The sequence below is a fragment of the Oncorhynchus masou genome, chromosome 1 (genome assembly GCF_036934945.1).
Source record: "Oncorhynchus masou masou isolate Uvic2021 chromosome 1, UVic_Omas_1.1, whole genome shotgun sequence".
Taxonomy (NCBI): domain Eukaryota; kingdom Metazoa; phylum Chordata; class Actinopteri; order Salmoniformes; family Salmonidae; genus Oncorhynchus; species Oncorhynchus masou.
Genome location: NC_088212.1, coordinates 603,454 through 619,633, shown reverse-complemented (window position 1 = coordinate 619,633; position 16,180 = coordinate 603,454). Strand labels below are relative to the sequence as shown.

The following is a 16,180-nucleotide window of genomic DNA, read 5'->3' as shown; positions in this document are numbered from 1 at the left end:
TCACTGCTCTGGATAGTATCACTACTCTGGATAGTATCACTACTAGTATTACTGCTCTGGATAGTATCACTACTAGTATCACTGCTCTGGATAGTATCACTGCTAGTATCACTACTCTGGATAGTATCAATTCTCTGGATAGTATCACTACTAGTTTCACTACTCTGGATAGTATCACTGCTCTGGATAGTATCACTGCTCATGATAGTATCACTACTCTGGATAGTATCACTGCTCTGGATAGTATCACTACTCTGGATAGTATCACTGCTCTGGATAGTATCACTGCTAGTATCGCTGCTCTGGATAGTATCACTGCTCATGATAGTATCACTGCTCTGGATAGTATCACTGCTCTGGATAGTATCACTGCTCTGGATAGTATCACTGCTAGTATCGCTGCTCTGGATAGTATCACTGCTCTGGATAGTATCACTACTCTGGATAGTATCACTGCTCTGGATAGTATCACTGCTAGTATCGCTGCTCTGGATAGTATCACTGCTCTGGATAGTATCACTGCTCTGGATAGTATCACGACTCTGGATAGTATCACGACTCTGGATAGTATCACTGCTAGTATCGCTGCTCCGGATAGTATGACTGCTCTGGATAGTATGACTGCTCTGGATAGTATGACTGCTCTGGATAGTATCACTGCTCTGGATAGTATCACTGCTCTGGATAGTATCACTGCCAGTATCACTGCTCTGGATATTATCACTGCTCTGGATAGTATCACTGCTAGTATCACTGCTCTGGATAGCATGACTGCTCTGGATAGTATCACTACTCTGGATAGTATCACTGCTCTGGATAGTATCACTGCTCTGGATAGTATCACTACTCTGGATAGTATCACTTCAAGTATCACTGCTCTGGATAGTATCACTGCTAGTATCACTGCTCTGGATAGTATCACTGCTAGTATCACTGCTCTGGATAGTATCACTGCTAGTATCACTGCTCTGGATAGTATCACTGGTCTGGATAGTATCACTGCTCTGGATAGTATCACTACTCTGGATAGTATCACTGCTCTGGACAGTATCACAGCTCTAGATAGTATCACTGCTCTGGATAATATCACTGCTCTGGATAGTATCACTGCAAGAATCACTGCTCTGGATAGTATCACTGCTCCGGATAGTATCACTGCTCTGGATAGTATCACTGCTCGTATCACTGATCCGGATAGTATCACTGCTCTGGATAGTATCACTACTCACTGCTCTACTAGTATCACTATTCTGATAGTATCACTGCTAGTATCACTACTCTGGATAGTATCACTGCTCTGGATAGTATCACTACTAGTATCATTGCTCTGGACAGTATCACTACTCTGGACAGTAACACTGCTCTGGATAGTATCACTACTCTGGATAGTATCACTGCTCTGGATAGTATCACTACTAGTATCACTACTCTGGATAGTATCACTACTCTGGATAGTATCACTACTCGTATCACTGCTCTGGATAGTATCACTGCTAGTATCGCTACTCTGGATAGTGTCACTGCTAGTATCACTGCTCTGGATAGTATCACTGCGAGTATCACTGCTCTGGATAGTATCACTACTCTGGACAGTATCACTGCTCTGGATAGTATCGCTGCTCTGGACAGTATCACTGCTCTGGATAGTATCACTACTCTGGATAGTATCACTACTAGTATCACTGCTCTGGATAGTATCACTGCTCTGGATAGTATCACTACTCCGGATAGTATCACTGGTCTGGATAGTATCACTGCTCTGGATAGTATCACTACTAGAATCACTACTCTGGATAGTATCACTACTCTGGATCGCATCACTGCTCTGGATAGTATCACTACTAGTATCACTATTCTGATAGTATGACTGCTAGTATCACTACTCTGGATAGTATCACTACTCTGGATAGTATCACTGCTCTGGATAGTATCACTACTAGTATCACTGCTCTGGACAGTATCACTACTCTGGACAGTATCACTGCTCTGGATAGTATCACTACTCTGGATAGTATCACTGCTCTGGATAGTATCACTACTAGTATCACTACTCTGGATAGTATCACTACTAGTATCACTGCTCTGGATAGTATCACTGTTTGTATCACTACTCTGGATAGTATCACTGCTAGTATCACTGCTCTGGATAGTATCACTACTAGTATCACTGCTCTGGATAGTATCACTGTTTGTATCACTACTCTGGATAGTATCACTGCTCGTATCACTGCTCTGGATAGTATCACTACTAGTATCACTGCTCTGGATAGTATCACTACTAGTATCACTGCTCTGGATAGTATCACTGCTCTTGATAGTATGCCTTGAAGATGGACCAGTGGATCGTGATCGACCGGTTGGTGACCACTGCTCTGGAAGGTTGAGTGAAGTTACATCTCTTCTTCTTACACGGAACCCAAACCGGCTGCGCGCGTTCACCATCATGCATACATTTATTTTGCCCCCGCACACCAAACGCGATCACGACACGCAGGTTAAAATATCAAAACAAACTCTGAACCAATGACATTAATTTTGGGACAGGTCGAAAATCATTAAACATGTATGGCAATTTAGCTAGTTAGCTTGCACTTGCTTGCTAACGTTAATTTGTCAGATATAGTTAGCTTGCTGTTGATAGCTAATTTATCCTGGGATATAAACAATGAGTTGTTATTTTACCTGAAATGCACAAGGACCTCTACTCCGACAATTAATCCACACATAAAACGGCCAACCGAATCGTTTCTCGTCATCTCTCCTCCTTCCAGGCTTTTTCATTGTTTAACTTATATGGTGATCGCATCTAAACGTTCATTTTATTACCATGACTACCGGCAAAACAGTTCGTCTTTCAGTCACCCACGTGGGTATAACCAATGAGGAGATGGCACAGGCAGGATTTGCAGCCCGATCTGCGTCAGAAATAGTATTGACTTCTATTTTAGCCCTTGGCGTCGCAGACGCTCGCGTGAGCAGTGTGGGTGCAATGATTTAATAACAAAGATTTCTACATTTATTTTGCGACGCACACGACGTGTCCTGTCTGGTCAGCATGTTAGCGGCAACATTGCTCATGAAGGAAGTCGTGTTGCCCGTTACACACCAGTTTCAAGTCCTGTGACCCGCAAGTTTCATTTGTTTTCGCAAGGCCTATAGTTTCTTCTCTAGGCTCCTTGTCTGAGAAAATAACATGCTACCGTACCAGCCTATAAGAGACCCCATGGATATGATAAGCACATTGAAGTCTATTGGGTTGAGTGAGCTGTAATGAGTCTCTACATGTGTATTCTCCACCAGGAAGGGTGACGCTTCGACCACACCGACGGCGTCAATACATTTCTGACAACCAGAATTACATTAATTTCCAGTGAAACGCTGCGTTTGCCTTGCCTTAGTGCGTTGCAGTGCGTTCGGTGTGGTGCATATGTTGAATTTATGAGTCAAAGATGGCTTGATAGAAATGGTAGTAGAAGGTGAATGTTGAACTGTTGTTGCATACATATCCAGATGATGCTGTCGGTGTGTTGGAGGCTCTCACCTTTCTGAATCAGCGCCCCCCTGAGGCTCTGACAGGCACTGCATGCATCAAATAACTATATTTAAGAAACATTTAAAACCAATACATTATACTATAGTCCTGCTAAATTACTCACAGCATAAAAAACAGAACAGAAAAAAAATGTTTAGAAGATGGTCCAATTGTTGATGAAGCAAACATTGGATGACTTGGTGAAGCCGTGGTAGAGACTAGCCGTGGTAGAGACGAGGCGTGGTAGAGACGAGGCGTGGTAGAGACGAGGCGTGGTAGAGACGAGCCGTGGTAGAGACTAGCCGTGGTAGAGACGAGGCGTGGTAGAGACGAGGCGTGGTAGAGACGAGGCGTGGTAGAGACGAGCCGTGGTAGAGACGAGGCGTGGTAGAGACGAGCCGTGGTAGAGACGAGGCGTGGTAGAGACGAGCCGTGGTAGAGACTAGCCGTGGTAGAGACAAGGCGTGGTAGAGACAAGCTGTCCGTTTCCCTCCTCCATCCATGCTGTTCCTTCAACACAGCATTAGGAGTCCTGTGGACATCAACAGTCCTGAACATGGCATTATGAACATGTACAATAGATTGAGGAGTATTCATTTGAGCTGGTGGAGTACATGTGGATGGTAGTCATGGATAATGATGGATGTTAGCCATCCTAGTGAATCATTTAGATTCAAATGTAGTCCACTCCGGACCAGCTACATGTTCACATTAGCAACGTAAGGATATACAACCCCAACACAACACTCGCTGTTGTTGTTCCAAATGCATTACTATTGTCTCACGTTAATCAGGACAGCCCTGATCAACAGCAGGAGTCTGGGACAAGGTAGAACGGCCGGTGAAAGAGGCCAGGTGTCGGAAAGGCTCAGCTCTTCCGGGAGGGGAGACACAGAGAGAAAAGGGGGGATCTGTCAGGTCCCAAAAGTCAATATAATTTGATTCATGATGTAAAAGTAAAGACCGATCCTAGATCGGCACTCCTACTCTAAGACGCTTTGTGAATACAGGTCCAGATAAGGCCCTAGCCCACCGGCACATAAGATACTGTAGAATAAATACTGGGGACTGAGACGGGTTGGGAGACACTACGGCCTAGTCCAATGTCACTCCTGGACAGTGAGCCAGGAAGTAGTTTACAGTACAAATAGCTAGCTGATGTTTCCAGCTAGCTAGTTGATGTTTCCAGCTAGCTAATGTTTCCAGCTAACACACCCAAAGCAGGCATTTCTCCTCCTCACTGCTCTGCAGGACTAGATGATCATGATGTTGTGGATGTAACATTTAATAGACACTGACATAGATAGCTAGTTCTAGACATGTTCAGGGAAAGCAGCTCATAGCATGCCAATAAAATGTATATCACTGGATTGGTTCGACATTGACATCTAGCAATCAACACAGGGCTTCTACACAGCTTCCATTTCCTAAATCAATAAACCAACCAATCTTTACAAGAGTGGTGCCATTTTGTACAGTGCCGGTGGTGATATGACATTGGATAACAAAACCAATGTAAGAAATATTTTATTTTTTACGTTTTCAAAATTGCATTACATATTTACAATTCTTTGATGTCATGAAAACAGTTATTCCTACAGTTGACAGCAGTAAACCTGTCTTTTTCTTGTTTCCCTTTATAATGTAAACCAATGAGGAGAAAGAGGCAAAGTGGTATAAATCAATTTAAAAGTAGAGGTCATCCCTTGTAACATTTCCACAACAGATCATCGACAGTATCATGAGTTTCACATATTACAAGAGGACATTGGAGGTTCCATTGAAAGAGTTGTGATTTATGCTTTGTTTTATCAAAACGTTCAACGAATTAGAATGTGATCTCAAAAAGCAAAAAATAAAATAAAAAACTTTATTAAGAAATGTAGACAGATGCGTAGTCAAGTTAAGTAAAAGACCGAGCGAGCGAGCTCCCTCTAAGGACTCGGAAGTCCTGCACTTTGTGTTTGAAGTTGAACCAGTTTAAATCCTCTGAGATGCGGTTCACTGAAGGACCGTCAGAGGGATCAGAATTCCTCCTCCGCGTTGCGGCTGCGTGAGGCCTTCAGCTGTTTGAGACGCTCCATACACTCATTGACGCTGCGCTCTCCGTGCACCTTGTTGTCACGCGTACGCACATTCACCGTCTCACTGGTCTTCTCCTTCTCACCCACAACTGGACAGAAAAGAGGATTTCATTATGATTTAATGTCTTGACTGTTAAGTGATAAGCAATTTACGGTTTTCTCTGTTACGCTTTCAAGCAGAATCCCTGAGATGAACAACACAATCAATTATGGCCCGTCATTTCCAGCTGTCTATTTAACACGTGTAGTTTTCTGATCATATTGGATCTCCCTGCTGCATGTTGCTCTGGTTGTCGTGGTCTAATTAAAATAATTTCACATGTTAAATAGACACTCAACCTATAGAATGAGATTTATACTCAGCTTAACATTTTTACATGTAGTTCAAGGCTCAAACTCCCATGATTCCATCTGGCAAAACCACTCCCACCATCACCGACCAAAGTTGTAGCTCCGGCAGCCATTGTGCACTTTCTAAACAGCCTATATTTTCATATCGAATTACTTGTAAACTTCATACTTTTTACTAGTTCCAATAGGCAGGCCTCCAGTGTTGTTGGGTGGCTGCTTGGACAGTATGTCAGTTATCATTAAACAAACCATTTCAGATGCAGCGGGTTTAGCTAGCTAGCATTGCTAATGTTACATTAGCACCAAAGACAGGCTGAGAGACTATGATTCCATAATGATTTGCCTGTAAATTTCATAATAAATAAACCATACCCAAGACCAACACTCAGCCCAAACCCCGCCGCTCAGCTCAGCCCAAAGCCCATACCCCGCAGCTCAGCTCAGCCCAAAGCCCATTCCACCACTCAGCTCAGCCCAAAGCCCGTACCCCGCCGCTCAGCCCAAAGCCCGTACCCCACCACTCAGCTCAGCCCAAAGCCCGTACCCCACCACTCAGCCAGCCCAAAGCCCATTCCACCACTCAGCTCAGCCCAAAGCCCGTACCCCACCACTCAGCTCAGCCCAAAGCCCGTACCCCACCACTCAGCCAGCCCAAAGCCCGTACCCCACCACTCAGCCAGCCCAAAGCCCATTCCACCACTCAGCTCAGCCCAAAGCCCGTACCCCGCCGCTCAGCCCAAAGCCCGTACCCCAAAACTCAGCTCAGCTCAAAGCCCGCACCCCGCCGCCCAGCCCAAAGCCCGCACCCCGCCGCCCAGTCCAAAGCCCGCACCCCGCCGCTCAGCCCAAAGCCCGCCGCTCAGCCCGTACCCCGCCGCTCAGCCCAAAGCCCGTACCCCGCCGCTCAGCCCAAAGCCCGTACCCCGCCGCTCAGCCCAAAGCCCGTACCCCACCACTCAGCCAGCCCAAAGCCCATTCCACCACTCAGCTCAGCCCAAAGCCCGTACCCCGCCGCTCAGCCCAAAGCCCGTACCCCAAAACTCAGCTCAGCCCAAAGCCCGCACCCCGCCGCCCAGCCCAAAGCCCGCACCCCGCCGCCCAGCCCAAAGCCCGCACCCCGCCGCTCAGCCCGTACCCCGCCGCTCAGCCCGTACCCCGCCGCTCAGCCCAAAGCCCGTACCCCGCCGCTCAGCCCAAAGCCCGTACCCCGCCGCTCAGCCCAAAGCCCGTACCCCGCCGCTCAGCCCAAAGCCCGTACCCCAAAACTCAGCTCAGCCCAAAGCCCGCACCCCGCCGCCCAGCCCAAAGCCCGCACCCCGCCGCTCAGCCCAAAGCCCGCACCCCGCCCAAAGCCCGCACCCCGCCGCTCAGCCCAAAGCCCGCCGCTCAGCCCAAAGCCCGCCGCTCAGCCCAAAGCCCGCCGCTCAGCCCAAAGCCCGCCGCTCAGCCCAAAGCCCGCCGCTCAGCCCAAAGCCCGCCGCTCAGCCCAAAGCCCGCACTCTGCCGCTCAGCTCAGCCCAAAGCCCATACCCTAGACCCCACCACCACTTACCCAGGATGAAGTTGTACTGTGCCAGCTGTGCGTTGCGTATCTTCTTGTTCAGGGTGCAGCTGGCATCACAGTCTACGTCTGTCATCAGACCTCCACGGTGGAAATCATCACGGATCTTCTGTGCATAGTCATCCAGGGTGGGTCCTACAGGTACCACCATCACCTGACGAGGAGACAGCCACAGCGGCCTGGGGAGGGGAGGGTATTGACATCTTACTACAGAGTTAAGCGGGTAAAACTAACAGCTGCTTTGGATCCGGTACCAGCTCCTGAGATTTGTTTTGGGGCAACCAACTAATTTTCTTTTCAATTAAATTAAATTAGAAAGCTTCAGCCGTTGTCGTTTTGGAAATCAAAGCTCCAATCTTCCTGTTGGAAACGTCATAAGAATGTTTTTCCTGTAAACAGCAGAACTCAGCGAAACAAAAGGCTGTACTCGCATACGCCCTAAAAATCTTCTCTTGAAAAACATTACGGCTGTTTGTCCCTTTTGAGCCACCGTAGCAACATACCCACTATCACTTCCTCAAAATAAGTTGAATTCATCTAAAATAAAGCAAGTAATCTGTAATTAATGTTGCCATTCTTGCAGAGGTCTTAGTCACTTCAAAGAATCCCATCTGTAGTTCCCACTAGGAGTAGACTTCGGCTGCCGAACTTTGACTTACCGTAAGAAGAAAATGTTTGCGCACAAAAATAAAATCCCGCCGAAGACCAAAACCAACAAAAAAGATCACAGATGTGTGAATTGTTGGTTCGACTGGAACGCATACAGTAACCTTAGGGGGGAAAGCATTCCTGTATGACGAAAAATGACGTTGCACTTCTGAAACAGCTATGTTCCTATGGGAATGTGCTCATGTTTAGAGCCGCACAATCAGGTAAAAGATCTATTTTGTTTTATTTTTTTTACTTTGGAAAAAGTCTGACAGGAATGAACGTATCACCAGCTACAGTAGATTAGATAGTAGTAGAGACGGTATTACCAGCTACAGTAGATTGGATATTAGTAGTATTAGTAGTAGTAGTATCATAACTAGTATTACCAGCTACAGTAGATTGGATATTAGTAGAGACAGTATTACCAGCTACAGTAGATTGGATATTAGTAGTATTAGTAGTAGTAGTATCATAACTAGTATTACCAGCTACAGTAGATTGGATATTAGTAGAGACAGTATTACCAGCTACAGTAGATTGGATATTAGTAGTATTAGTAGTAGTAGTATCATAACTAGTATTACCAGCTACAGTAGATTAGATAGTAGTAGAGACGGTATTACCAGCTACAGTAGATTGGATATTAGTAGAGACAGTATTACTAGCTACAGTGGATTAGATAGTAGTAGTAGTAGTAGTAGTAGTATCATAACTAGTATTACCAGCTACAGTAGATTGGATATTAGTAGAGACAGTATTACTAGCTACAGTAGATTAGATAGTAGTAGTAGTAGTATCATAACTAGTATTACCAGCTACAGTAGATTGGATATAAGTAGAGACAGTATTACCAGCTACAGTAGATTAGATAGTAGTAGTAGTATCATAACTAGTATTACCAGCTACAGTAGATTGGATATAAGTAGAGACAGTATTACCAGCTACAGTAGATTAGATAGTAGTAGTAGTATCATAACTAGTATTACCAGCTACAGTAGATTGGATATAAGTAGAGACAGTATTACCAGCTACAGTAGATTAGATAGTAGTAGTAGTATCATAGCTAGTATTACCAGCTACAGTAGATTGGATATTAGTAGAGACAGTATTACTAGCTACAGTGGATTAGATAGTAGTAGTAGTAGTAGTATCATAACTAGTATTACCAGCTACAGTAGATTGGATATTAGTAGAGACAGTATTACTAGCTACAGTAGATTAGATAGTAGTAGTAGTAGTAGTATCATAACTAGTATTACCAGCTACAGTAGATTGGATATAAGTAGAGACAGTATTACCAGCTACAGTAGATTAGATAGTAGTAGTAGTATCATAACTAGTATTACCAGCTACAGTAGATTGGATATAAGTAGAGACAGTATTACCAGCTACAGTAGATTAGATAGTAGTAGTAGTATCATAACTAGTATTACCAGCTACAGTAGATTGGATATTAGTAGAGACAGTATTACTAGCTACAGTAGATTAGATAGTAGTAGTAGTAGTAGTATCATAACTAGTATTACCAGCTACAGTAGATTAGATAGTAGTAGTAGTAGTAGTATCATAACTAGTATTACCAGCTACAGTAGATTGGATATAAGTAGAGACAGTATTACCAGCTACAGTAGATTAGATAGTAGTAGTAGTATCATAGCTAGTATTACCAGCTACAGTAGATTAGATAGTAGTAGTAGTAGTAGTATCATAACTAGTATTACCAGCTACAGTAGATTGGATATAAGTAGAGACAGTATTACCAGCTACAGTAGATTAGATAGTAGTAGTAGTATCATAACTAGTATTACCAGCTACAGTAGATTGGATATAAGTAGAGACAGTATTACCAGCTACAGTAGATTAGATAGTAGTAGTAGTATCATAACTAGTATTACCAGCTACAGTAGATTGGATATTAGTAGAGACAGTATTACTAGCTACAGTAGATTAGATAGTAGTAGTAGTAGTAGTATCATAACTAGTATTACCAGCTACAGTAGATTAGATAGTAGTAGTAGTATCATAACTAGTATTACCAGCTACAGTAGATTGGATATAAGTAGAGACAGTATTACCAGCTACAGTAGATTAGATAGTAGTAGTAGTATCATAACTAGTATTACCAGCTACAGTAGATTGGATATTAGTAGAGACAGTATTACCAGCTACAGTAGAATAGAGAGTAGTAGTATCAGTACTAATATAGCCCCTCACCATTTCCCTCCGTAGTTCTCAGTGAGGATAGCGATCATCCTCTCTACTGATCCCAGGATGGCTCTGTGGATGATGACTGGCCTCTGCTTATCGTCTCCATCATGGCTACACACACACACACACACACACACACACACACACACACACACATTCCATCAGACACATCTAGCATAAAAATAAGTCTTCAAAAGTTCCACACAGTGACCCTGTTCTCCCCATTTCGTGCCAGTTAACAAACAAACTACAGAAGACCATTAGAAAAAATGTGACCAATCACGATGCTGCTCTGTCAACAAACTCCTGTCTAGCAACCAATCGCAAACTGTGTTACAGAGATGTCAGAGGAAGTGTTACCTGACAAAGGTGAGGTTGAAGCGGATTGGTAGCTGGAAGTCCAGCTGGATGGTGGCACACTGATGGTATCGACCAATAGCATCCTTGATCTGGATGTCAATCTACAACCGGGTACAACACACAGCATGGCGTCACTACCGCTTGGCGTATAAGTAATGTTTCCATTCCTCCATGATGAGTTAGATGAGACACCATATTCCCTTTTGATCCTTATAAAGTTCAAAACATCATGACAACATTGGTCGGTCTTACCTTCGGTCCGTAGAAGGCCCCGTCTCCAGGGTTGAGGACCCACTTCTCGCCAAACTCATTCAGACTGTTCTCCAGTTGCTGCAATCACACAGGAGAGAACAGAGTTCGGAGATTTGCTAAATGACCAACTTACATTTGTCATTTATCAGAGACTCTTATCCATAACAACCACATATCACCAGTATATAACCATATATAACAGTATACGCTTAACTTCACATTAACCCTTCATAAACAACCCAGGATATCACTGGGGCTGAGCTCTGCCATCCAGCCCTCTTTATCAGAGGGTAGTGAGGACAACCCAGGATATCACTGGGGCTGAGCTCTCTGCCATCCAGCCCTATTTATCAGAGGGTAGTGAGGACAACCCAGGATATCACTGGGGCTGAGCTCTCTGCCATCCAGCCCTCTTTATCAGAGGGTAGTGAGGACAACCCAGGATATCACTGGGGCTGAGCTCTCTGCCATCCAGCCCTCTTTATCAGAGGGTAGTGAGGACAACCCAGGATATCACTGGGGCTGAGCTCTCTGCCATCCAGCCCTCTTTATCAGAGGGTAGTGAGGACAACCCAGGATATCACTGGGGCTGAGCTCTCTGCCATCCAGCCCTCTTTATCAGAGGGTAGTGAGGACAACCCAGGATATCACTGGGGCTGAGCACTCTGCCATCCAGCCCTCTTTATCAGAGGGTAGTGAGGACAACCCAGGATATCACTGGGGCTGAGCTCTCTGCCATCCAGCCCTCTTTATCAGAGGGTAGTGAGGACAACCCAGGATATCACTGGGGCTGAGCTCTCTGCCATCCAGCCCTCTTTATCAGAGGGTAGTGAGGACAACCCAGGATATCACTGGGGCTGAGCTCTCTGCCATCCAGCCCTATTTATCAGAGGGTAGTGAGGACAACCCAGGATATCACTGGGGCTGAGCTCTCTGCCATCCAGCCCTCTTTATCAGAGGGTAGTGAGGACAACCCAGGATATCACTGGGGCTGAGCACTCTGCCATCCAGCCCTCTTTATCAGAGGGTAGTGAGGACAACCCAGGATATCACTGGGGCTGAGCTCTCTGCCATCCAGCCCTCTTTATCAGAGGGTAGTGAGGACAACCCAGGATATCACTGGGGCTGAGCACTCTGCCATCCAGCCCTCTTTATCAGAGGGTAGTGAGGACAACCCAGGATATCACTGGGGCTGAGCTCTCTGCCATCCAGCCCTCTTTATCAGAGGGTAGTGAGGACAACCCAGGATATCACTGGGGCTGAGCTCTCTGCCATCCAGCCCTCTTTATCAGAGGGTAGTGAGGACAACCCAGGATATCACTGGGGCTGAGCTCTCTGCCATCCAGCCCTATTTATCAGAGGGTAGTGAGGACAACCCAGGATATCACTGGGGCTGAGCTCTCTGCCATCCAGCCCTCTTTATCAGAGGGTAGTGAGGACAACCCAGGATATCACTGGGGCTGAGCACTCTGCCATCCAGCCCTCTTTATCAGAGGGTAGTGAGGACAACCCAGGATATCACTGGGGCTGAGCACTCTGCCATCCAGCCCTCTTTATCAGAGGGTAGTGAGGACAACCCAGGATATCACTGGGGCTGAGCTCTCTGCCATCCAGCCCTCTTTATCAGAGGGTAGTGAGGACAACCCAGGATATCACTGGGGCTGAGCTCTCTGCCATCCAGCCCTCTTTATCAGAGGGTAGTGAGGACAACCCAGGATGTCACTGGGGCTGAGCTCTCTGCCATCCAGCCCTCTTTATCAGAGGGTAGTGAGGACAACCCAGGATATCACTGGGGCTGAGCTCTCTGCCATCCAGCCCTCTTTATCAGAGGGTAGTGAGGACAACCCAGGATATCACTGGGGCTGAGCTCTCTGCCATCCAGCCCTCTTTATCAGAGGGTAGTGAGGACAACCCAGGATATCACTGGGGCTGAGCTCTCTGCCATCCAGCCCTCTTTATCAGAGGGTAGTGAGGACAACCCAGGATGTCACTGGGGCTGAGCACTCTGCCATCCAGCCCTCTTTATCAGAGGGTAGTGAGGACAACCCAGGATATCACTGGGGCTGAGCACTCTGCCATCCAGCCCTCTTTATCAGAGGGTAGTGAGGACAACCCAGGATATCACTGGGGCTGAGCACTCTGCCATCCAGCCCTCTTTATCAGAGGGTAGTGAGGACAACCCAGGATATCACTGGGGCTGAGCTCTCTGCCATCCAGCCCTCTTTATCAGAGGGTAGTGAGGACAACCCAGGATATCACTGGGGCTGAGCTCTCTGCCATCCAGCCCTCTTTATCAGAGGGTAGTGAGGACAACCCAGGATATCACTGGGGCTGAGCTCTCTGCCATCCAGCCCTATTTATCAGAGGGTAGTGAGGACAACCCAGGATATCACTGGGGCTGAGCTCTCTGCCATCCAGCCCTCTTTATCAGAGGGTAGTGAGGACAACCCAGGATATCACTGGGGCTGAGCACTCTGCCATCCAGCCCTATTTATCAGAGGGTAGTGAGGACAACCCAGGATATCACTGGGGCTGAGCTCTCTGCCATCCAGCCCTCTTTATCAGAGGGTAGTGAGGACAACCCAGGATATCACTGGGGCTGAGCTCTCTGCCATCCAGCCCTCTTTATCAGAGGGTAGTGAGGACAACCCAGGATGTCACTGGGGCTGAGCACTCTGCCATCCAGCCCTCTTTATCAGAGGGTAGTGAGGACAACCCAGGATATCACTGGGGCTGAGCACTCTGCCATCCAGCCCTCTTTATCAGGCGGTTTGAAAGGAAGACTACCAACAACCAGGCCATAAACTGTTCTCTGCTTCCGCACGGGAAGCGGTACGAATGCATCATGTCTGACACCAACAGGCTCCTGAACAGTTCCTATCCCCAAGCCATAAGACTTAAATAGCTACACTATATGATTTGACTTATTTTTGCACTCTAAACTCAGTCCGATGATGCTGTGACACACCGCCCCAGATCATGACGGACCCTCCACCTCGATCCCGCTGCAGAGTACAGGCCTTGGTGTAAATGCTCATTCCTTCGACGAAAAACATGAATCCGACCATCACCCCTGGTGAGACAAAACCGCGATTCAGCAGTGAAGAGCACTTTTTGCCAGTCCTGTCTGGTCCAGTGATGGTGGGTTAGTGCCCATAGGTGACGTTGTTGCCGGTGATGTCTGGTGAGGACCTGCCTTACAACAGGCCAACAACCCCTCAGTCCAGCCTATTGCGGACAGTCTGAGCACTGATGGAGGGATTGTGCGTTCTTGGTGTAACTCGGGCAGTTGTTGTTGCCATCCTGTACCTGTCCCGCAGGTGGGATGTTCGGATGTACCGATTCTGTGCAGGTGTTGTTACACGTGGTCTGGCACTGCGAGGACGATCAGCTGTCCATCCTGTCTCCCTGTAGCGCTGTGTTAGGCGTCTCAGTACGGACATTGAAATGTATTGCCCTGGCCACATCTGCAGTCCTCTTGCCTCCTTGCAGCATGCCTAAGGCATGTTCACGCAGATGAGCAGGGACCCTGGGCATCTTTCTTCTGGTGTTTTTCAGTCAGGACACTAAAGAAGCCTACTAAGTTTTCATAACTGTGCCTTAATTGCCTACCGTCTGTAAGCTGTTAGTGTCTTAACCTCTCTAGGGTAGGGGGCAGCATTTGGAATTTTGGATGAAAAGCGTGCCCAAATTAAACTACCTTCTACTCGGGCCCAGAAGATATGATATGCATATAACTGGTAGATCTTGATAGAAAACACTAAAGTTTCCAAAACTGTTAAAATAGTGTCTGAGTATAACAGAACTGATCTGGCATGCGAAAGCCTGAGAAAAATCCAATCCGGAAGTGCCTCATGTTTTGAAAGCGCTGCGTTCCAATGCGTCCCTATTGAGCAGTGAATGAGCTATCAACCAGATTACTCTTTCTCCGTATTCCCGAAGGTGTCTACGGCATCATGACATAGTTTTACGCATTTATGTTGAAGAATACCCGTAAGCGGCTACATTGTGCAACTGGCGACCTGATGGCTCCCAGAGTGATTCTCGCGTAAAATACAGAGGTAGCCATTATTCCAATCGAACCTACTGAAAAACCAATTGTCCCGGTGGATATATTAACGAATAGATATTTTAAAAATACCTTGAGGATTGATTATAAACAACGTTTGCCATGTTTCTGTCGATATTATGGAGCTAATTTGGAATATTTTTCAGCGTTTCTGTGACTGCAATTTCCGGGCGATTTCTCACCAACCGTGAACAACAAATGGAGCTATTTCGCCTACAAAAAGAATATTTTTGGAATAAAGGAACATTGGCTATCTAACTGAGAGTCTCGTGAGTGAAAACATCCGAAGCTCAAAGGTTAACGATTTAATTTGATTGCTTTTCTGATTTCCGTGACCAAGTTAGCTGCTGCTAGCTGGACAAAATGCTATGCTAAGCTATCGATAAACTTACAAATGCTTGTCTAGCTTTGGCTGTATAGCATATTTTGAAAATCTGAGATGACAGGTTGATTAACAAAAAGCTAAGCTGTGTCTCAATATATTTCACTTGTGATTTTCATGAATGGGAATATTTCTGTATATATTTATCTGACCCTGTATATTGTATGGTATTAACTGACCCTGTATATAGTATGGTATTAACTTGTATTCTTGCTTACTTTAAGTTAATTTTGTGTATTTTTGTTCTCCTTTGTTATTTGTAGCATTACATTGTCATTGATTACAACCGTGTTTGGTTGGAGCTGTAAGTGGCATTTCACTGTACTTGGGCCTGTGACATTGAAACTTCGACTATAAAGGGTTTATCATCGTTACCTTCTCAGCCTGATCCCAGACCGCAGGCTCTCCCAGGAACTTCTCAGGCCGGGTGGACAGGTTGAGTTTGAAGGAGAAACCAAAACAGTCGTAGACTGTACGCAGGAAGTCCAGACAACCCTTAATCTCCTCCTCAATCTGGAGGTTGAGGAAAAGACAAAACCACACAATTTTCCTTCAGCTTTAGTCAAGGCTTCATGGTGTCTAAAATAGTGTGACAGCTGACATGGTCCACTGGAAGATTATCCCAGGAGGTGAACTCGCTAACTGAGCCATGCCGTGTGGCGCTACATGGAGAAGAGGAGTGTGCCTGACCCGCAGGAGGGTTAAGGTCAGTCTGACTGCTCCACAAGTG

The 16,180-nt window shown here is 46.0% G+C and overlaps 1 protein-coding gene across 1 annotated transcript in view; it reads right to left on the bottom strand.

Annotated features, from left to right (window-relative positions):
• Nucleotides 1-5,204: 5,204 nt before the first annotated feature.
• The window catches only part of tars1 (threonyl-tRNA synthetase 1), a 31,021-nt gene continuing 20,045 nt past the window's right edge, over nucleotides 5,205-16,180 (bottom strand). Inside the window, exons 13-18 of the mRNA XM_064926999.1 lie at nucleotides 15,826-15,963; nucleotides 11,000-11,077; nucleotides 10,748-10,848; nucleotides 10,394-10,498; nucleotides 7,520-7,707; nucleotides 5,205-5,705 (exon numbers count right to left, since the gene is read on the bottom strand). Coding sequence (XP_064783071.1) covers nucleotides 5,557-5,705; nucleotides 7,520-7,707; nucleotides 10,394-10,498; nucleotides 10,748-10,848; nucleotides 11,000-11,077; nucleotides 15,826-15,963 — 759 coding nt within the window. The 3' untranslated portion in view covers nucleotides 5,205-5,556. The remainder of the gene's footprint in view (nucleotides 5,706-7,519; nucleotides 7,708-10,393; nucleotides 10,499-10,747; nucleotides 10,849-10,999; nucleotides 11,078-15,825; nucleotides 15,964-16,180) is intronic.